Source organism: Alternaria incomplexa (assembly GCF_024043165.1).
Source record: "Alternaria incomplexa strain BMP 0042 chromosome Unknown scaffold_5, whole genome shotgun sequence".
Lineage (NCBI taxonomy): Eukaryota > Fungi > Ascomycota > Dothideomycetes > Pleosporales > Pleosporaceae > Alternaria > Alternaria incomplexa.
The window spans coordinates 912,018-932,445 of record NW_026249854.1 but is presented as its reverse complement, the minus strand read 5'-3'; the positions used below and the strand labels follow the sequence as shown (position 1 = coordinate 932,445).

Sequence of the window (20,428 nt, the reverse complement as noted above, 5' to 3'; positions counted from 1 at the left end):
GAGTGCACCTTCTCGTCCTTCAGCTGTCCCATTGTTCGTACCCCTTCTTCCTCTTGTACAGCTGTCTCGATAGCTCGGACAGCTTCGTCCCCGTGGCCCTGCGCCCAGCCTCCCTCCAGCTGCCTCTCTGACCTTATCTTCCTGCGGCGCTGCCCGTGTGCTCTCAATCGCACCAGGCGTGTCGGCTTCTTGTCACTTCTTACCCGCCTCTTCTTCCTCGTTACTAATCGCATTCCTTCTCCGTCACCTCGTCCCTGACTTGTTCCTCTCTGACCGAGCCATCATGGCAAACAGCTACCCGCGCCGATTGCCTGTCGAGCATCCACTCCCACCCAGCGCATACTCCCGGCGAGATTGCGCGTCAAAGCAACCGAAGACTACGCGCGCTGCCCCCAGGCTCGCTGCACTACACTCACTCCGAGCCGCCTAAACACGACTGCCTGTCTCGATTTCGCGCCACGTATTCATAACCATTCACCATCTTATCACGCGTGCATACCGCAGCGATGGACTCTTACACGTATGTTGGTGCAGAAGACGGTGCGCAAAGCACGATGCTGACGGCTCGCAGTGCCACGCGTGAGGACTCCAGGCCGCCCGCGGATTCGTACAGACGCCGTTCACCAGGTAAGCCAGATACCCTTTTTGAGACGTGACGGACTTCCCTTGTCACCGTCACGCGAAACTATGCCGCGTGTTTGCTCCGAGCCTATCTCGCCAAGCGCTGTTGGCCCAGACCGACTGCGCGTGCTTTGGCGTTGCTCTGATGTCTGACTCCTGGACACGACCAGCATAATTCCTAAAACCCATCTTCAATCGCTTCTGAAACATCAGACTGAGCTAACATACGTCACAAAGGCTCCGGAGACCGTAGGGCAGGCAGGCGCCGATCGCGCTCGCCCCAGAACATCGACCGATACCAACCTGATCGCGCGCGCGACTACGACGGCCCCCGCCGAGATGGCAACCGACGACGCTCCTCGCCTCCGCCCGTGCAGGCAGGCATCGATCGGTACGTGCCTGGTCAGGACAACTTTGCGCCGACTTTCACCACGAACCCGGTCCCGAACCCCATGCACCTCGAATACCAGGTCGGGTTCAACTACTTCGCAGAGTGGTGGCGTGTGGAGCAGCTCATGAAGGAGGAGAAGGAGCGCGCAAAGAATGGCGGACGCAAACCTGGTCTCAAAGGCGAGCGCGAGGCTCGAGAGGAACGGGGCAAGGAGCGCGAACAGATTCAGGCCGCGTATGACGAGTACAAGGAGAAGCTACAAGTCCAGATGGCGAAGACGTTTGTAGACAAGCATAAGAACGAAGAGTGGTTCAAGGAGCGCTACGACCCAGACTATGACTTGGCCTTCAAGGAGAAGCTCCGTCAATATCGCCACGGCATCTATGAGGAGTGGGAGAGACAAATAGACGAGGGCTACTTCGACGAGTTCACGCTGGAAGGCATCTACAAAAACGATTCGAACGGTGCCGGCGGGATTGTGGAAAAGGAAGAGGGCGAAACAACGGCTGCCAACGAGGTGCTGGGCGTGGGCGACTTGTTGCCTTGCAAAGGCGGCGAGATCCGCGATGAGACTGCGTTCCAGCCTACGCTACTCATCAAGACCATTGCGCCCACAGTCAACCGCGAAAAAGTCGAGGAGTTCTGCAAGGAGCACTTAGGAGAAGGCCCTGGCGGCTTCAAGTGGCTCAGTATGAGCGACCCCAACCCACTTAAGAAGTGCCACCGCATCGGTTGGGTCATTCTCAATCCAAGCGATGAGCAGCCAATGGTCATCGACGACCGTGGTGATGGACGCGATGACGATGCCGAAGAAGGGGCTGTTGAGGATAAGCCTGAAGCTGCCCAAGGCCCACAGTCTACCGCTCACAAGGCTCTCGAAGCCCTCAACGGCAAGACTGTGATCGATGAAGAGCGTGGCAATTTCACCTGCCACGTCGGCATTCATGAACCTCCTGCCGCTCCTCGCAAGAAGGCACTTTGGGACCTCTTCTCTGCGCCTGAGAGAATCGAACGTGATCTAGAGCTTGCTGAACGACTCGTGAGGAAGCTCGACTCCGACCTCAAGGCGCAACACGAAGAAGAGTTCTCAAACGTCGACGGTGTCAGTAAGATCGAAGAACGTGTCGAGGCTCTGCGCTCGAAAGGCTGGCTTCAGCCCCCAGCCAATGCCCCGGTGCCGACCAAGAAAGCGCGGGATCCAGAAGACCTGGAGGAGGGTGAAGATGAAACCATGGAAGACGACGAGGGTGCTTTCGATGATGAAGTGGATGATGAAGAGCTGCTGGCCAAGAAGAAGAAGCTTGATCTCCTCATCGAGTATCTCCGACGTGTCTACAACTTCTGCTTCTTCTGCGTCTTTGAGAGCGACTCGGTCCATGAGTTGATTCGCAAGTGCGCGGGAGGACATCTTCGCCGACCGCGCGCTAGTCTTACAACTGCGGCCAAGGCTACCGCGAGAGCTACGGCTACTGGAGACCTCTTTCCTTACAGGAAGCAAGAGTCTTCAGGTGACCCAGAGAATGGCGAGGGCGGTAGTCCTGTGCAAGAGAAGAAGCCGATGCGGTTGAGTACCAAGAACCAACAACAACTTCAACGAGCATTCAACTGGGTGAAGACGTATGAGGAAAAACTGCTACAGCTACTTGAGCCGGAGAATGTTGATATCCGCAAGCTCGGTGGCAAGCCTCTAGATGAAGCTATCGAGGATGAACTCTCACGTTATGTCAAACAGGAGGATGAATCCAAGTGGCGTTGCAAGGTTCCGGAATGCACAAAGTTGTTCAAAGGCCAGCATTTCTGGCGAAAGCATACTGAAAAGCGTCATCCTGAATGGCTTGAGAAATTACACAAGGACGTAAGTGTTCACAGGAATGTTTGTAAGGATACATTTACTAATGCGAAACAGCTGCGACTGGTCAACAGCTATGTTGTCGACCCTGCGCATATTGCTCCATCCCGTAGTGATGCCAACAGCAATGGCCACTTCCCGATGGGCAATCATGTTCAGGCCACTGGAACGCCGCGGGGGTTCAACTTGGCCAACATGAACATGGCAATGGCAAACAACGGTATGCAGAACGGCGTGCATTTGGGCGCTCTGTTCAATCCTGCTATGGGTGGTAACTGGGATCCCAATGCTGCTCACGATGACCGTGCCGGACCTATGCGACGAGGCGGCCATCGCTTCAACAACCGTACTGGACCTTACGATCGTCAACCTCGTGACGGCCGTGCTCGTCCCGCTGTCAACGGCGGCCGATTGACCCCTCCGCCTCGTGGTAGCCGTCAAGGCCCTCAGCGATATGGTGAGGGTGGACCTGGACCTGTACAGTCTGTGCAAGGTCGGTCAATCAAGAGCTACGAAGACTTGGATGCGGTTGGTGGTGGTGGCAGTGGCGAGCTCAACTACTGAGCTTCGGACCTCCGACTGCATTGGTGGTTGTCATGTAAGATGTGAAGTGGACTGGCGTTAGTGTGGGTAACTTGAATTCTTCTGCCGAAACGCCATGAAAGGCCTTGGCAGCAATTTGGGAACGGAACAGGCCGGCGTCCTGGGCTAATTGTCGCCATAGACTGGCATTTTGATTTATTCACCCATCGGGCTTGTACGAGTACAACTGAGTAGATATCAACCATAGTCAAATTGCAACTGAAAACCTTAATGTTCGCACACGATAGTACCCGGCGTGATGTTGTACTAGTTAGTCAACCAGATATCTTGGCCCGTGGCCAGAACGTGTTCGATGTCAGATTTCCTTGCTAGATATGAGTGACAGGCTGCGCCAAGGGGAGTAAGTCAGCCATGCATGACCTGGCGATGTGCGAGTGCGATCTTCGAGAGCAGTCGCGAGCCGAATGCGGTCCGATTTCAGGTACTTCCGAGTCTTAGGCACCGTTCCGAAGAGGGGTACTCTTGTCAATTCGACCAGAACGCCTCGTATTCATTCCCAGGATACGCGACGCGTATTGTGCAGACGAGATGGGGAACAAGGGCGAACACGGCCAAGACATTAGATGCCGTTCTTTCCTTCGTTTGGCCTCGTGGGTCTCTGCGCTCCATACGTCAGATGAGCTAAGACATCGGGTTGCGTCACTCAGCCACAATCCTTTACGCGCCCGACTCTGCTTCAGTGCCGACAAGCATTGAATTGATCCACTTTGAGCAAGAACGGGCGGTGCAGACCCATCGTATCTCTTGTCCTTTGTGCCGTGCCCGCATCTCCGCAGTGCACCAGCCTCAGTTGCAGCCACAGGTACTCCGTGGTGCTAGTCAGGCGTCATACAACACGCGTCGACGGTCATCTGCAGGGACCCCAAAGTCTGCTTTTCGCTATTCCTTCTCCTTCTACACCTTATCTTCCTTCTTTCGGATCGCGGCTCCCTAGCCCGCGCGTTAACGCTGCTATTAATCCAACTATGCCCGCCAACCTCGACACCCCGCCTGCCATCCAGCTCAACGGTGCCACAGAGCCCACCACGATGAATCCTCAGCCCTCAGTACAGAACTTTGGCGAGCCCGCGCGGCCGGCGGTGCCCCAGCGTAATGACACATCCTACTCGAAGTTCTCGACCATGTCGGTGCCGCCAGAGGGCTCCATATTGACAGGCAAACAAGAGCACTGTAAGCCGTACAACATCATCCATAGCCCGTGGCGAAGCTAACGATGGCGCAGACCTCAAGCGCGAACTCATCTCCCAGCAAACAAAGTACGAAATCGCCGAACTCTCCTCTCCTACAGCGCTGCGACGCTTTGGCGCACCCTTTCGCTCAGATGCCGGCGAAGTTGCACCGGAAGACTCAGAGCTGCCCCTCCTCCGCTACATATTCGTCAATCATGTTCGGAACTTTCCCTTCCTAGACAAGGCCAAAGAGAAGGAGTTCTGGCAGGACAAGTTACAAGTTGTACGTTGTATGAGGTCATACTGCGTAGAGAGGGAACTGACAAAGGTGCCGTTCTAGTTCCTAGAGTCATTCGCGAGCAAGGACATCTCATCCTCAGAAGATCGGCTGGAGGAAACGAAGAGGAGAAAGCTAGCGCTCAAGGCCGAGAAGCTGGTCGAGCTGATGATGGTCTCTGGCATTCCCACCGCGTCAGGCTACGAAGAAAGAATACGCTTTGCCGAGATGGAGATCGTGGACCGACAGGCAGACGAAAAGGGACTTACAATGAACGAACCGAGCGGACACGCTATCAATGGTTGGGACGTCAATGTCGCAGGCGTCAGAACAACATCGGTGAAGAGACATCTCCGCTACCACACGCATGCGGTAAGTAGGCATACAATTTGGCCGAAGACAGAACCTAATCATGCGTTTGCAGGAGTACCTCATACGTGTAAAGCACGACGGAGACAAGGACTTCTACATTGGCCGCCGATACGCAGACTTCGTTCAATTGCACAAACGCATACGTCTCGAACTTCCCGGCAAAGTGCTCGCTCCATTACCTCGAAAGAATGCGAAAGATGGCCTCCTACAATCAAGTGCTGATGACGACGATATTAGCTCTATCTCGTCAGGATCTACCCAAGGACCTCCCCCTCCTGAACCTGTTGAGAGCAGTGGCGGTGGTTTGCGTAGCTATCTCTTTGGCGGCGGACATAAGAAGAACGCCTCACAGACATCACTAGGAAGACGTTCGCCGAGAGCCTCAGCGGACTTTTCAGCGTACAAAGCTCCTCGTAAGCTGTACAGGGAAGAACAACGTGTTTCTCTTCGCGCATTCCTCCGATCATTCCTACACAACGAGCGAATCGCCCAGTCAAGTGCCATGGCTGAATTCCTGACACACGATCCCATTGAGGTCAATGAGGAAGAAATGGAAGACATCCAGAGGCGAGAAGAGATGGACAAGAAGCGCATCGAGGAACAAAAGCAGTTCTACGAAGTCGCGCGGAAGCGAGCAGCGGAGCTTGACATCCACATGGAGAAGTTCAGGAGAGAAATTGTAGAGAGCAATGGACTCTCACACCTGTTCCAAGAGGTCAGGGTCAAGAACACCATCCGAGACCTGAAGCCAGAGTACCAAAAGTTTGCAGAGTGGCTACGGATAGAAGTGGCTGCTACCATCTACCATTTGTTCCTAGCCGAGGACAATTCCCCCGAGCTGTTTGCACAGGCGAAACGCATACATTCTCTCGTTCCTTACGGTGTCCTCAAGAACGTCATTAGGATAGCCAACCCTGCAGCCGTCATGAGTGGGGTTCTGGATCTGTTCCTTGCACAGCCGTTCGGCGCTCGTTCATTACTTCAGCGTATATTTGGTATGGCTATCAACGACGGTGTCAACTCTGTACAGAAGACGATCGACACACTTGGTTCCACGAGGATCAAGGATGATGTTCTTTGCGACAAGATCAAAGCATACGTACAAGCGGATGAAGGTGTCAAGGAAGCGATTCGACAAGAAGCTGCGCGCGACAACGTCGATGTCGTCGTGACCATACTGCGCTCCGAGTTCTTCCAACCAGAATTGTCTTCGCAACAAGTGGAGAAGGTTTTCAATGCCTACGTTGCATGGAACAACGCGGTCGAAAATGTGAGATCGAGCCGCCTCAGCAGAAGAGCTAGCACCCGCAGCACCGTCAGCACAGCTACTAACGCGACCGGTCAGGTCGAGAAGGAGATGCGATCTGGCGCTGAGCTTTTCGCGCACCTCAAGCAATACTTGAAGCTGTGTCTCAGACAGAGGGATAAGCTCATGATGCTCCAGATCATCGAAGAAGTAAGTTTGACGGAAAGGCGATTTCAGAGATGAATGACTGACGTACTTCTAGCCGACCACGCTGCAGCTCTTCCGGGATTTGTTCACCATCTTCTACGAACCTCTTGTCCGTGTATACAAATCCGCAAACGTTTACAACAGTATTACCGACTTCGCCATGTTCGCCGATGACACTATCAAAACCATCGAAGCTTGTCAACGGCAAGAAATTTCTGCAGACCCCAATCAAACCGTGCAGGCCTTCATAGATCTGTGCGCCCGCCACGAGGATAACTTCTACAAGTTCGTTCACGAGGTGCACAAGCATGACAATGGTCTCTTCGACCAGCTCATGGGATGGCTAGAGGGTATCTTGGACTTCCTGCGTCACGGCCCTGGAAGTGGCGGTAAGCTTGATATGAATGCGCTCTTCCAGGGTGGAATCGATTCAAATATGATCGACAAGAACAAGGCCATTCGTGAGATCAACAGTCTGATCAAGTGGCAAATGGCGAGGAAGAAGTGGCATTCGGACAAGACAAGGCAAAAGATGGCGAGCGGTGGTGATGACCCTGATCCGCTTATGGGTGGTATCGCCGGCTTCAAGTCGAGCGACTTTGGGCTGAACGCGGTTCGTTTTCCTCTCTGCTAACATATTGGCCATACACTAACGAGATACAGATGGACCTCCAGGATCTTGAACTCGATGATGACGGCAGCGACTCCACCGACTCGGAAGACATGGACGATACAGATATCGCAGACCCGATTGAGGCTGAGCGCAAGAGCCGAGCGCGCGCTGCTGAGAAGCTTCGGAGAAAGGCAGGCGAACCGAAAAAGCCACCTATCGTGGAGCTATACAAGCTCAGTGATGGTTTCAACAGCATGCTCAGGAACGTTCTCGCTTCGTAGGCTATTTATAATATGCCCCTCAGATGGCATAACGCCAATCTGGTCACCTTTGAATAGCGGTATGATGGAGCATTCTGCGTGCCTCTAAGACCTAATGAAAATTACTTCAATTCTGTGTACAAATTGACTGCAACTCTCAATTCCCCCTTTTATTAAACGGCTCCTGGTATTGGTGAACCACTCCAGGGCTGCAGCTCCACGTGCTCGGTATGCGCACCTACCCGAAGCACGCTAGCGTGGTGCGGCGCTCGGAGCTAGTGTTCAGTCGCATAGCTGTCCTTTAGTCCAGCCGAAACGTTGCCGCGTCCACGCGTTGACTTGCTTGCCAGTTCTCTTCTCTGTACGATGATACTGCGGCTTTTGCACGGACAGTGCTGATATTCATTCCTTCGCTTTCACCTCTTTCAAAAAGCAGCGCCAATTGCGTCTGCAGTTCAAGTCAACTCGGTCCTTGTTCAAGACGCGAGCTACGACCACGTCTTGAGACAACGTTCGGCTACACCCTCAACCCCACTGGTCTCGACCCCAATTGCCTTCTACTTCAGGGCTTCACACCAACTTCTTACAATCACGCCTACCCTGCAGCGGTAACCCGCCGTTATGCCCGCCAAATCGCGATTCACGAGGCTCGACGCCTTCACCAAGACGGTCGAAGATGCGCGCGTGCGCACTACATCTGGTGGAATCGTCACCATAGTCAGCTTGTTGGTTATCTTCTGGTTAACGTGGGGCGAGTGGGCCGACTACAGGAGAGTGACTGTGCGACCGGAATTGGTGGTTGATAAGGGCAGAGGCGAACGCATGGAAATTGCCCTGAATGTAACGTTCCCACGGGTACCATGCGAGCTGCTAACACTCGATGTCATGGATGTTTCTGGAGAGTTGCAGATGGGTGTCACGCATGGCATCAACAAGGTGCGATTGAGCCCTGAGAAGGAGGGCAGCAAGGTCATTGATATCAAGGCGTTGGATCTGTAAGTCTACATGGGGTCGCTTTTGGAAGCAGGCATATACGGGGAGCAGCAGAGAGTGCTAACGACGGTTTCAGGCACGCGGACGAAGCGTCACATCTTGCTCCCGACTACTGCGGCGAATGTTACGGCGCACCTGCCCCCACCAACGCAATCAAGCCCGGCTGCTGCAATACCTGCGACGAAGTCCGCGACGCATACGCCTCGATATCTTGGTCTTTCGGTCGTGGAGAGGGAGTCGAACAATGCGAGCGCGAACACTACGCCGAACATCTCGACCAGCAACGTCAGGAAGGATGCCGTCTCGAGGGTAGCATCCGCGTCAACAAGGTTGTCGGTAACTTTCATATTGCGCCTGGAAAATCTTTCTCCAACGGCAACCTGCACGTTCACGATCTCGAGAACTACTTCAAAGACGAGTACGCGCATACCTTCACCCACAAGGTTCACCAGCTTCGCTTCGGCCCCCAGCTTAGCGATGTCGTTGTCCAAGATATGCAGAGGAAGCACGCAGGCTCTGGCGCTGGTGGGTGGTCAAACCACCACATCAACCCTCTTGACAACACCGAGCAGCATACCGACGAAAAGGCCTACAACTTCATGTACTTCATCAAGGTCGTGTCGACCGCTTACTTGCCACTCGGCTGGGAGAAGGAGCTTCCTCGTCCCGCAAAACACGATGAGCTCCTTGGCGCGACCATTGATGCTTCATACAAGGGCAGCATTGAGACGCATCAGTACTCTGTGACCAGCCATCATAGGAGTCTGCAGGGTGGTTCTGATGAAAAGGAGGGCCACAAGGAGAGGATCCACGCTCGGGGTGGTATCCCCGGTGTTTTCTTTTCTTATGTAAGTTCCCAAGTACCAACTCCTTGTTGCATGGTATGGTTACTAATGGCTGCAACAGGATATTTCACCCATGAAGGTCATCAACCGCGAAGCTCGTGAAAAGTCCTTCTCTGGCTTCCTCGTCGGTCTCTGCGCCGTGATTGGTGGTACTCTTACTGTCGCTGCGGCCGTGGACCGCGCATTGTACGAGGGTGTGAACCGGATCAAGAAGATCCACTCAAACTAGAAGACCATCGTTGCTGAAGGTCATCTCATTGTTGCATTTACGCGCGTTCATGTGTGGAGTTTTTGGCGTCACGGGACATCAACGGAAAGACTAGACTTATGCCTACAAGTCTGGGAGAGTGGTATGGGTGGTGGGAGATAGAGATTGTCCTTCGAACAAGGCTTGTATCATTTAGATCGGAAATCTATGAAACGCACACTTACTTTACTGTTGGTCTCAGTCGACTACTGGATGACTTGTATTGCTTTCCTGTGTTCAATTATACTGACGTTCCTGGGTTTCAAAAACTTGGTCTTTTGGTAGGTATAGAGAGCATTGTGCAACTAGAGCCTCAAAGGTCCTGAGCTCGCACTCTGGGTTGGCAGGAGAGAGCTTTGCTGGCTGACGGGATCAATTTCCTTGGGCTGTCATCAAAATGGCTGCCTTGCTGCCTGATTGCAACCCGAGGAGTCAGCACGAGAGCACCGTATTGTTCGCACTCAGATAACGATTTTCAATAAACAGGCATGACTAAAGAGCATGAAACAATAGGTGAGAGCAAGAGCACAATAGCAGTGAACTTGGTCGACGTCGAAGGTTCCATAGGATTTGGCCAATGACAATGGGACGAACTGGAAAACTGTGGCTTGGCGACGCACAGACCTTCCGACTTTATAGACAATCCCATCTGCTCAGTCTTGCTTGATAGATCTCTTCCACTTCTAACACACAACCAACATACTCCAATGAACATGAACGATCAACCAAGAGGTGGGCGAGGACGTGGTCGCGGTCGAGGGCGCGGGAACTGGAGTGTCTCATTCACACCACAAAACCATGACGACGATCAGATGATGGTCGATGGCGAGTCCTCACGCGGACGAGGCAGGGGACGAGGACGGGGACGAGGATTCAGGGGAGGCCAAAACCACTTTCAGCACGACAATCGTACAGACAATCGCTCACGAGAGCCGGCGATCGACAAAGAAACCCTGGAAAGACTTAAGGCAAATCCATCATATCCGCTGATGGAAGGCTTCCTGGGACGACGCTACGATGCAACCAACAAGCTGTTGAACTTATCAACTATCGCCGGCGACCAAGAAATTCTCCAATCCGGCATGTTCGCATCGGAAGGCGCACAGAAGAAGTTCTTTCCCGCCCTCATGATTGTTTGCGACGCCATTCTCGAGACGCAAGAAGCGAAAGAAGCAGCAATCCACAGCGTCACACTTGCGGGCAACAACCTCCAAAACACACACGCCGTCTACCAACTCTGCAACCACTTCCGCCACATCCAAAACCTGGATCTAAGCAACAACGCTTTCGCGACGCTGGACACCTTAAAGCCGTGGAAAGGCCGCTTCAGAAACGTCGAACACCTCATCGTCGACCCGTTTCCCAACCCGAACTGGCAAGACGAAATCGTCTCGTGGTTCCCCAAACTCAAAATCTTAAATGGCAATCAGGTCCGTCCTGACGCGGCGGCAAACAACAACGCAGCAAACGCACAGCAAATACCGGCTGCTACCACACCAACACCTGCACCTGCAATTGTCGACCCGGAGCAGCAGAGGAAGGAAGAAATGATTCTCTACGTTCAGCGCGAAACCAATCTTAAGCGCGACTACGCTATTCAGTGCCTGGAAGCTGGACAGTGGAATATCGAGCAAGCTGGTGCTCTATTCGCACAGAGTCGCGAGTCTCTACCGGCTGAAGCGTACAACTAGACGTTGATCGTTTGCGAGTCCACAGCGATGAAAGTTCGCATGAGATTGGATGGAAACGAATTTGGTGTCATCTGTACGACACCAGACATGGAACAACGAAGAGCTAGGAATCGGTATTGCTGCTACCTTTACAACATCACAACTCAGGCAGCACACTTTTGGATAACATGGACGTCTGCGCAAAGAGAGCGGGACTTTCAAGCAGGCGCAGACATCTTGGGGGCAGCATCTGGCTGTCATCACGAGGAGCAGGGCTTTTCTTTCACTGTATGAGGGCGAGGCAAAACTGATTCTGGACAGAGCATAGCATGGCGTTGATGTTTTGTGTTTGGGGCATGACGCGGTACATATACCCACGCGTAGGAAAGTAGGAGCACGAGCACGAGTATCGGATAGAAAGAATGACAATCTCAAAAACATGGCCAATCACCATATACCACCTTTGCCATCGTGATCAGTCTAGAAAGGAAGCAGTGGCCGCCTAACGAACCATCTCACGTCAGTTACCAGCAAGAGCGACATCGCACGCTCACGTCATCACAAATGCAGATCGTAAGACTAGTCTTTGAGCAGGAAAAGAAACACTCAAGGCAAACAGCCGAGCGCAAATAGATATCATCTCTACATAGTATGTACTGAAAGAAAACGAGTTCTTATTACCACAACGCAAAGGCCACAACACCCTGGTCAATGACTCTTCCTCTGCGCATTAGCCAACGCACTGTTAAGCGCAGCCGTAACATCAACATGGAACAGCGGCCTGTTCAGCCCTTGAACAACCGCTATCCGGCCCCTATGCCGAGCATCCTGCGCATCGGCATGTCCATACGCCTTGCTGTGCTCCAGCTGCTTGGTGATGCTACCCGTCTCGGAGCTATCGCCGGAGTCGGGATGCGCAGCCTCAATGTCGCGACTTCGTACTTGGGATAATGTGCGTTGTGCGAGGAGGTTCTCGCGTGCTTCTGCTTCCGCGGCAGCAGAGTCGGAGCCGCCGATTTCGGCGACGCTGAAAATCGGTTTCCAGCGGTGGGTGATGCCGCTATCGGGCATCTCAGGAGTGTAGTAGCCGAAGCCGGCGGCGGCGAGCGAGCGCTTGGTCCAGCGGTTGTTGATGTTGCAGAAGTGCCAGTCGACGGTGTCTGGAGCCGCATACTTGTCGAGCTGGTTTCTTACGTCGATCAGGTTCTGAATTGAAGTAAGGTCGACATTGTTAACTGAGGAGAAATCGAGGATGATAGCCTTGAGCGTGGGTCGGTCATCGGCAATTTGGGTATCCTTGCCACGGCGAGGGCCAGGGTCGTTCCATGGGCGGTCTCCCGGTCTGTTGTAGGTGGCTCGGTTTGTACGGCGCGTCTTCGCGAAGATAATGTCGGTGAGCTGGTCGAGGTAGTGATTTGCGTTGGGGTAGTTGAAGCCTTCGCTGAATCGGTAGATGAAGATACCTGGGTAAGGGTCTTCCAGCTGAATGCTTGGGTTGGATCCGTCTTTGTGATCGATGGGTAGGAAGACTTCACGGACAGAGTGCTCTCCCTCCGAGGGCTTTTGCCGAACACCAGGCGGCGACATCTTGTCTTCTTCGGTTGGGTCCAGCAGATGGTCGCCAATGACGGAGTGAATCTTGGCCCTACCCATGAAGCGGCCCTTGGCCTTGAAGAGGCGGAAAGCAAACATGCCTGCGGACACTGACACCGTGACGAAGATGCCATTCTCGATGCTGGAGAAGACGGTAACGAGAACACCAACGAAGAAGATGATGACTTCAAGCGGTGAGATCCTCCAGAATTGGTATACAGTGTTTGGTGGGGTAATCAAGTCCAGCACTGCGTGGATGATGACTGCCGATAGCGCTGCGTTGGGAATGTACCAAAACATAGCTGGCAGCGCGTAGATGGCCAGTAGCACTACGGCAGCCGTAATGACACCTGCAAAAGGCGTGCGAACACCAGCCTTTGACTTGATGGCAGTACGTGAGAAAGAACCAGTCGCGGGGTATGCTCCCAGGAAGGGGCCGAGGCAGTTGGAGACACCAATGGCTACGAGTTCTTGCGATGGGTTGATAACGTAGTTGTTCACACGTCCGAAAGACTTGGCGATGGAGATGTGCTCGATGAGGAGGACGATGACTGTCGATGGGAGTTCGGTTGCGAAGGACTTGATGATGGGGATCGTAATCTTGGGCACGCGCGCGTGTTGGAAGCCTGGAAATGTAAGTAATGAGTTTGACCAAGTTCAGGAAACATCTTACCTCGTGGAACAGTTCCAAGGGTTTTGATAATCGGTTTGGTTCCGTTGGCCCTGTGCTCTCGGTTTGCCAGATAGCTGAATAGGATATACAGCAGAATGACGAACACTGTTCGCAGAGTGTTGATGAAGAAGAACAACTTGGCGCGGGTAGGGAAGCGCTTCGCTAGCTGACCGCAGGTGAAACGGATCGCATACAGGAGGAACAGGCAGGTCAGGCCGAATGATGCGTTGAGGTCGGTTCGTCCAAGGTACTTCAGCGAGTTGATGACCACTTTGTACGTGGGGTCCCTAGTCGAGAATCCCGTGATGCCCATCATGGCAGGGAACTGCCCAGCAGCGATACTGAGGGCAGAGCCGGTCATGAAAGCCGAGATAGCAGGCAGTGAGATGAGGTCCACAATCCAACCCATGCGGACAAGACCCAAGAAGAGAACGATTGATCCGGCAATGATGGCCAAGGCGGACGCGATCATGTCTCGTGAGATGTCTTGGCCAGCAAGTTTCTCTTCTGCAGACAGTACGACACCGCCCGTGACTGTGGATAGAACGGCAACGGGTCCAATGGTGATGTCCTTCGAGGTAGCGAAGAACCAGTAGATGAGTACACCCATGAAGGAAGAGTACAGTCCGAATTCGACAGGAAGCTCAGCGAGCTTCGCATAGGCCATACCCTGAGGGACTACAACAGCGCCCACAGTTATACCTAACGGATGTTAATAGCCATGCAATACTGCTATTAGAGAGTGACATACCAGCAACAAGATCTCCGATCAACCATTGTACGTTGTATCGGCCTATCCAGGAAAGGAACGGAAACAGGCTGGCGCAGTACTCTCTCAGCTCGTGACCACTGGGAAGAGTGTCCTTGATCCATTCTTTCGCGGTAGGTTCTTCCTCAACATAGGTGTCTGCGGAGTCGATGGTGAAGACGCTTTCGCCTCGAGTTATGCGTTCCGAGCCAGTTTCATTCCGGTAGTGCAAGTCGATGCCGAACACTTTTGCTAGGCCTTCGCCAACTTTACTGGCTGTAGAAGCCATTATTGCGATGAGAGGTCTCCAACGCGCTCGAACGAAGATGCACTGGATCAGCACTGGAATGCCACGTGCCTGAAATCCAGTACTAAGTTTGACAAGACCGAATAAGCCTTAGAAGCAAGGACAAGAGCTGACGGACGTCCGAAAGCTTATCTATGCAGTCCACCGAACGGGCGGGTGTGAACAAGCACAGCGCAAGCAATTGGTGGCTTGGAGTGAATCGCACGCGGTCTCTCTGGGACGAATGACGGTGGTGCTGTGCCGGTCTGGGCTGCAGGATCGGCCTGTGAGTTTCGAAGTCAAGGTAGCTTGGGAAGCTTGAGTGCCCTGGATGTGGGAAGGACCGAAGCCTTTACGACGCCTCGGGATTGCTTGATATGACGAGAAATTGCGTGATCGCTTCCGTTACTGGATCGGAATTGGTGTTGATGTACGCTAGTAGTCTATGCGCAGTCGGGGGAATGTCGAGGCAATAAGGCCACTGTCATGATAGAGAGGATGAGATGGGTAGGAAGTATTTCCAAGCAAAGCCCGAGTGAAGGGATCTGACAAGTGACATAATGCCCTGATATGCCGATCAGATCTAAGTGATTATTAGCGACTGTGACGCTTTTCGCCGCGGTACCGGCAACAATCTGATGCCAGATGGGTCGAGCTTGCAAGGGTGTGCGGGTGCGGCGACAGGGATGGGGCGCGAAGGATGTGATGGTCGCTGACGGTTCGCACTAGTGTCCAATAGAGATTCAAGGCCGGAATTGCGTGCTCGGGAGGAAAGATGTCGACTTCGGTGTGCGAGTCCGCCAAGTGAGCTTGGAAAACGGTTGAGGTGTGGCACAATTGGCACACCAGATCCTTCTGAGTATTCGTAATTGTGTTCCCTGCTGACGTTCGGCTACATCATGTGTTTGTCTTGAGCAACCACGCTGAGCACAGCAGCTAGCCTGACGCATACCTACAGCGTGTGCGACAAATTAACTCTGCATCGAAAGATCCTCCAATGGTAAGAGGCGGCATTTTCAGAACTCCGAGGCTCTTGGTTGAGCGCAGTCGTGATGTCGCGAAATAGCATCTGACGTCATGCTCTGGGGAAAGCCGGCTGTGCGGGTACGTTGAGACGGCACTTGGATCCTCGACGGGGACTTGCATCCAATCCAGGGCATTTCTCTCAGCCTACCACGATAAGCCCGTGATAGAACCGGCGCTGTTTGTCGTGAAAAAGATGTCTGTGGGTGCAATTAAGGTTCTTTGCAGGATGCCAGCCCGCACGTGGGGAAAACAGGTCCTTACTAAGCGAGCAGCCGCCATTTAAATATGGGGTGTACGTTCTTTTAGGAAGGCTGGATACAAAAAGTGCATACCGCTTTTGTCCATGCTCAAAACTCAGCAAAACACAGTTGATGGGTTTTCACGATAGCTCTGCTCTAGATTTCCATGAGTGGGCGGCGAGCTATGCCGCTCTGATTGAGATGCACACCTCAAAGATATGGATGCGTTACTCCAAGAGGTGCTGCGACCACATCAAGCTAGTCTCGCGCGTTCGGCGTCAGCGCTTTCCGACTTCCTTCTTGGCTGACCCTCAGTTCTACGTACTCGGTTTCCACCGCTTGCCCACCTCAATTACTTTCCACGACACGATGCCTCCACCCAGAACGCCCAGTACTGAGTCGTCAATTCGGGTCAACCCGCCTGTCCGACCTAGGCCGATGTCGTCATGCCGTAAGCCGAGAGATGTGCCCGCTCGAAACCCACTGTCATATAAATCTACGGCGCACAACGTCTATCACAAGAGATAGCTCATGGCGATCCTTCTAAGAGTTTTCAGGGTCTCCCCACACTCATGCAATGAAGCCACTAGACAGTTGTAGTTGTTCAATTTCTACTAGCCTGGAGTCTACGACATAGCATATCTAAAGACGTGAAAGATTTGATATTAGTATAGCATATCAAGCCACCTGCGGCGAAGCGATTTGGTTATTTAATCTACAGGCCTCTTATCCATTCATAATTGAACTCTGTACTCCAAAGTATACAGATCATCATGCTACACGAACCAAAAGCTTGATTTGGCAAATAACAATCACACGACTCTCGTCTCCAACTTCATTTCTCGTCCTGAAACAACTTCGTCCTACCAACGCTCATCTCTAACCCGCAGACTTAACCCCACCATCTTCTCTACTAGGGCCCTCCTATCACCGGCACCTCAACACGTAGACCATCACCCTCGTCCATGCGCTCATCAATAAGTTTCTCAAGGCCATTAAGACTATGCCGACATTTGAGCAAAAACGCTGCTGCCGACCTGGTACGCCTAGGAGTATGGTAATAATCCACCTTTATCAGTCGGATGATACGAATAGCGTTGCGTTGTCGATGTGAGAGAATCCCAAGGAAATGTTGGAAGCTGCGGCTGTGGTGCGCCTGAAAACAGTTCAACCTGAAGGGTAGAAACTCTGTCTCAGAGCGCAATTGTCGCGAAGTGGCTGTGAGCGCGAGGAAGTGGTGTGGTCTTGTCCATATACCATTGTTGTGGGAGGACAGCTGGATGTGATGATGGCCGGGCGTGGGATAGCCCCAGGGAAGACTTTCTGTACAGATTTCATGGTCGCCTAGTACGTAGGCGTATATCTGATTGCGAAGCTCGGCTGGAAGGCGGAGGAGTGGGGATTCGCGTTGATTTCGGAGGGTTCTGGTGATGTCAGTTTGGGTTGGTGAGGTGACGGGGGTGTACTCGAAAACATACATTGGTTCGCACGTGGATGCGGCGGCCTCGGACTTTGTTGGGACGTAGGCCATGGCTATGGTTTATATAACTTGAGGGTGTGCGGTCCAAAACAGTGAGCAATAGTGGACGACGGAGGCTCGCAGGTAAATATAGCGGTAACCCGATTGAGTAGCGGTGCTAGTTCAAGAACGTGTGCGTTGTGATTCCAGTGAAACGTGATTGTGCGCTCAGGGACTAACGTCAAGGTGACTTCATTTTGTACTGGCCATATAAACATCCCGTGCACGAAACGGTAGCAGACACGTGCAATGCTCGGTACCATTCCATTACCGCAACAAAACAATCGACTCGTCAACGCCATAACAGATGCATTGCAACTCCACCGATCTGGTCCTCCACAACAAAACCACCTATCTACCACTCTTCCTAGCCTTCTTCGCCCGATCATAAGCGTTCTTCTCCCTCCCCTCCTCACCCTGAATCTCCGCCACAAGCCTCCTATACTTCGTCTCATACGCCTTATCCTTCTCCTTCTTCTCCTTGAGCGTCTCTCTCGCAATGAAGTTGGCATCCTTGCGCAGCTCCCTGAGCGCACCTTTCCTCTCGCGCTTGTACTCCTTCTGCAGCTTCTTAGCTTCCGAGCGCTCCTTGTCTGGGTCGTAGTGGCGGTTGGGATCGAAGGATTCTTCGAATTTGGGAATGCTGGATTTGATGGGGAGGGGGCGGTGGTGGTGCAGGAGGAGTGGTCGCCGTTTTGAGCGCGCGAGGGAGAGGCGGGCGAGGAGGTTTTGGTGGGTGGAGGTTTGGTTGGCGGATTTGAGGGGGGCGAGTAGTGGGGTGAAGATCTCGATGAAGGCGGTTGAGGCGCTCCAGAGTTCGGCGGCTGTGATGACGTTCTTGCTGTGGGCGGCCAGGAGAGTTGGTGTGGCATGCTCTGATTTGAGGGACAGTCCGGTGTAGCGGATGAACTCGGGGATGTATCGCTTTGATAGCCTTTGATATTGGAGACATAGCGCACCGATGAATGCACCGGTTGCAACATCTTTAGTAGAAGCAGGTGAGGTAAGTCCCATCCAGCGAGCCATGATAGTGATGGCGGGAGTAACGACTTGGTGGAAGTGGTCAGAAGTGGGGAAGATGGATCCAATAGCGGCAAGGAGAGCCAGATCACCTGGGGTTGGGTCATTCGATACCTGAAGCTGCTTCAAGTGTTGTCGGATCTTGGTAGCAATCTGAACTGGGTACGACCGCGTCATGGAGTGAATATGACGGATGATGGCTTCGATGACAGCCAACGACGCAGCGGGCGTCTGATTCGATAGGTAGGAGACGTGATCAACGAGTGCGCATGCGAAGTCGGCAAGTTTGTGCTTGTTGTCTTGATGCAGTCCAGCGTGGTAGAGCGCACGTATCCGCTGAATGACAGTAGAGGTATCGTTGGGAGCAACGTCCTTGAAAACCTTCAGCAGCTCTTCGTGAGACCGCGGGCACGCGTATGTAAAGGCCAATTTTGACGAAGGCTCGGCAGCGAGTGTAAGCACGCCGTTCACAGCCTTGGGCTGCTCTTTCCGCTCTGGCATGACGTGCTTCAAGAAGTCTGCATCCTCTTCATCCATGGCCATGGTGTCGTCAATCGCAGAGCCAGCGTCAGACTCATCGTCAGACATGTCTGCTTCCGAGTCGGTAGCCACAAGATCGTCGTCCATGATGAAGTCGTCCTCATCTTCAACGCCTTCTGGTCTCAGTTGGCCTGGTAATTTCAGACCAAACTCAGCAGCATCATCGGCAAGGTCGTCTTCATCTTCATCTTCATCCTCCTCTGGCTCCTCGACACCATTCTTGCGTGGCTCGTCGTCGTCGCTGACTGGCTCTCCTCGCATCCTCTTCAACCGCTTCTGTTCGAGCTCTTTCAAGCGGTCAGCCTCTTCCTTGGCCTTCTCCTCTTCCGTCTTTGTCCGCTCAGTTGGCTTTGCTCGCTCATCTTGCATCAACAAGCGCACGCGCTTGTCGTATTCTCTGTCCTTGTCTTGTTGTGTGGTTCCAGCGAGGAGCGCAGCGCGGTCGGCGTTCATGCCAAACTCGTTGACTTGGGGGTCTTTTGGCTTCTCGGGCTCGGGCTTCTTGTTGATGTGTCCTCGCAGGGCAGACAGAACGTCGTTGAGGTCCTTGTCGAGTTCGTCGCGCAGCTCATCATCGTCCTCTTTTTGTGCCTGACGCTCGTATTTGTGCTGCTTTGACTTGGCCACGACTTCCTTCATGACCTCTGCCTTGCTCTTCTTTCGCTCTGGCTGGTCTGCAGCCGCTTCGCCGTCGACCTCGCCGTCTTCATCGTCATCGTCATCGTCTCTCCGCCTCTTCTTCTTCAAGAAGCCATCTTCGCCGTCGCTTGAGCCAGCAATGCTAGCCGCATCGTAGTCTTCCTCACCAATCTCATCGTCAAAACGAAGAGACTGTCCGCCGTGGGTAAGCTCCACCTCGTCGGCATCGTCCTCAAGGTCGAAGACATTGCCACCTCTTTTGCGCTGCTGTTCCCTCTCGAAGCGCGCCATTTCACGATCCTCCAAGCTCATTGTCGGGTCATCCTCGCCTATTCGCCTATCCAAGATGCCTCCGACTTTGTTCTTGCGATGCATCTCCGGAAGCAGCGACTTCCTTCGTGCCTCTTCGCCCGCGCTCTTCGTAACGCCAGGCCGGCCGAGGATCTTCTTGGGGGCATTCTCAGCCTGCGCAGAGACGTACTCATGCTTGTGAGGGCGCGCAAGGTGCTTGAACTCGAAGGGATTGAAAGATTCGCGAATCGAGGCGAGCGCAGAGGCTTTCCGTTCGTGGTGGTCGGCGTTTTTGGATTGCGACTTCTTCTGCTTCTTCGACTTTTGCGGGCCGGTGATGCCCTGTTCGCGCAGGGAGGCCTTTAGCCGCTTCAGCTGGGAGGGCGGCATCGTTGCGGGTATCCGAAAGCCTGAAGACCTTCCGATAGAGAATTCGGCGTTGAGAGGCTCGTGGGCGACACGAGATGGTCAACCTGAAATTATTTCGAGAG

General features: G+C 53.3%; 6 protein-coding genes across 6 annotated transcripts; 4 read left to right on the top strand and 2 right to left on the bottom strand.

Annotated features, from left to right (window-relative positions):
* Positions 1 to 506: 506 nt before the first annotated feature.
* On the top strand, positions 507 to 3,425 carry J4E90_004234 (uncharacterized protein; the record flags this gene model as incomplete). Its single annotated transcript, XM_051433799.1, has 3 exons — positions 507 to 627; positions 859 to 2,867; positions 2,919 to 3,425. The coding sequence occupies 3 exons, from the start codon at positions 507 to 509 to the stop codon at positions 3,423 to 3,425; spliced, it is 2,637 nt and encodes an 878-aa protein (XP_051292317.1).
* A 1,004-nt stretch (positions 3,426 to 4,429) lies between these two features.
* On the top strand, positions 4,430 to 7,629 carry J4E90_004233 (uncharacterized protein; the record flags this gene model as incomplete). The annotated part of the gene is made up of 6 exons (XM_051433798.1): positions 4,430 to 4,634; positions 4,687 to 4,916; positions 4,974 to 5,282; positions 5,335 to 6,738; positions 6,791 to 7,348; positions 7,399 to 7,629. 6 exons carry the CDS (start codon positions 4,430 to 4,432, stop codon positions 7,627 to 7,629), a joined length of 2,937 nt encoding a protein of 978 aa, XP_051292316.1.
* Positions 7,630 to 8,229: 600 nt separating this feature from the next.
* Positions 8,230 to 9,675, top strand: J4E90_004232 (uncharacterized protein; the record flags this gene model as incomplete). The annotated part of the gene is made up of 3 exons (XM_051433797.1): positions 8,230 to 8,603; positions 8,678 to 9,449; positions 9,508 to 9,675. 3 exons carry the CDS (start codon positions 8,230 to 8,232, stop codon positions 9,673 to 9,675), a joined length of 1,314 nt encoding a protein of 437 aa, XP_051292315.1.
* A 725-nt stretch (positions 9,676 to 10,400) lies between these two features.
* On the top strand, positions 10,401 to 11,384 carry J4E90_004231 (uncharacterized protein; the record flags this gene model as incomplete). The annotated part of the gene is made up of 1 exon (XM_051433796.1): positions 10,401 to 11,384. The coding sequence occupies one exon, from the start codon at positions 10,401 to 10,403 to the stop codon at positions 11,382 to 11,384; it is 984 nt and encodes a 327-aa protein (XP_051292314.1).
* Positions 11,385 to 12,071: 687 nt separating this feature from the next.
* On the bottom strand, positions 12,072 to 14,666 carry J4E90_004230 (uncharacterized protein; the record flags this gene model as incomplete). Its single annotated transcript, XM_051433795.1, has 3 exons — positions 12,072 to 13,582; positions 13,630 to 14,331; positions 14,381 to 14,666. 3 exons carry the CDS (start codon positions 14,664 to 14,666, stop codon positions 12,072 to 12,074), a joined length of 2,499 nt encoding a protein of 832 aa, XP_051292313.1.
* Positions 14,667 to 17,798: 3,132 nt separating this feature from the next.
* On the bottom strand, positions 17,799 to 20,327 carry J4E90_004229 (uncharacterized protein; the record flags this gene model as incomplete). Its single annotated transcript, XM_051433794.1, has 1 exon — positions 17,799 to 20,327. One exon carries the CDS (start codon positions 20,325 to 20,327, stop codon positions 17,799 to 17,801), a length of 2,529 nt encoding a protein of 842 aa, XP_051292312.1.
* Positions 20,328 to 20,428: the final 101 nt, after the last annotated feature.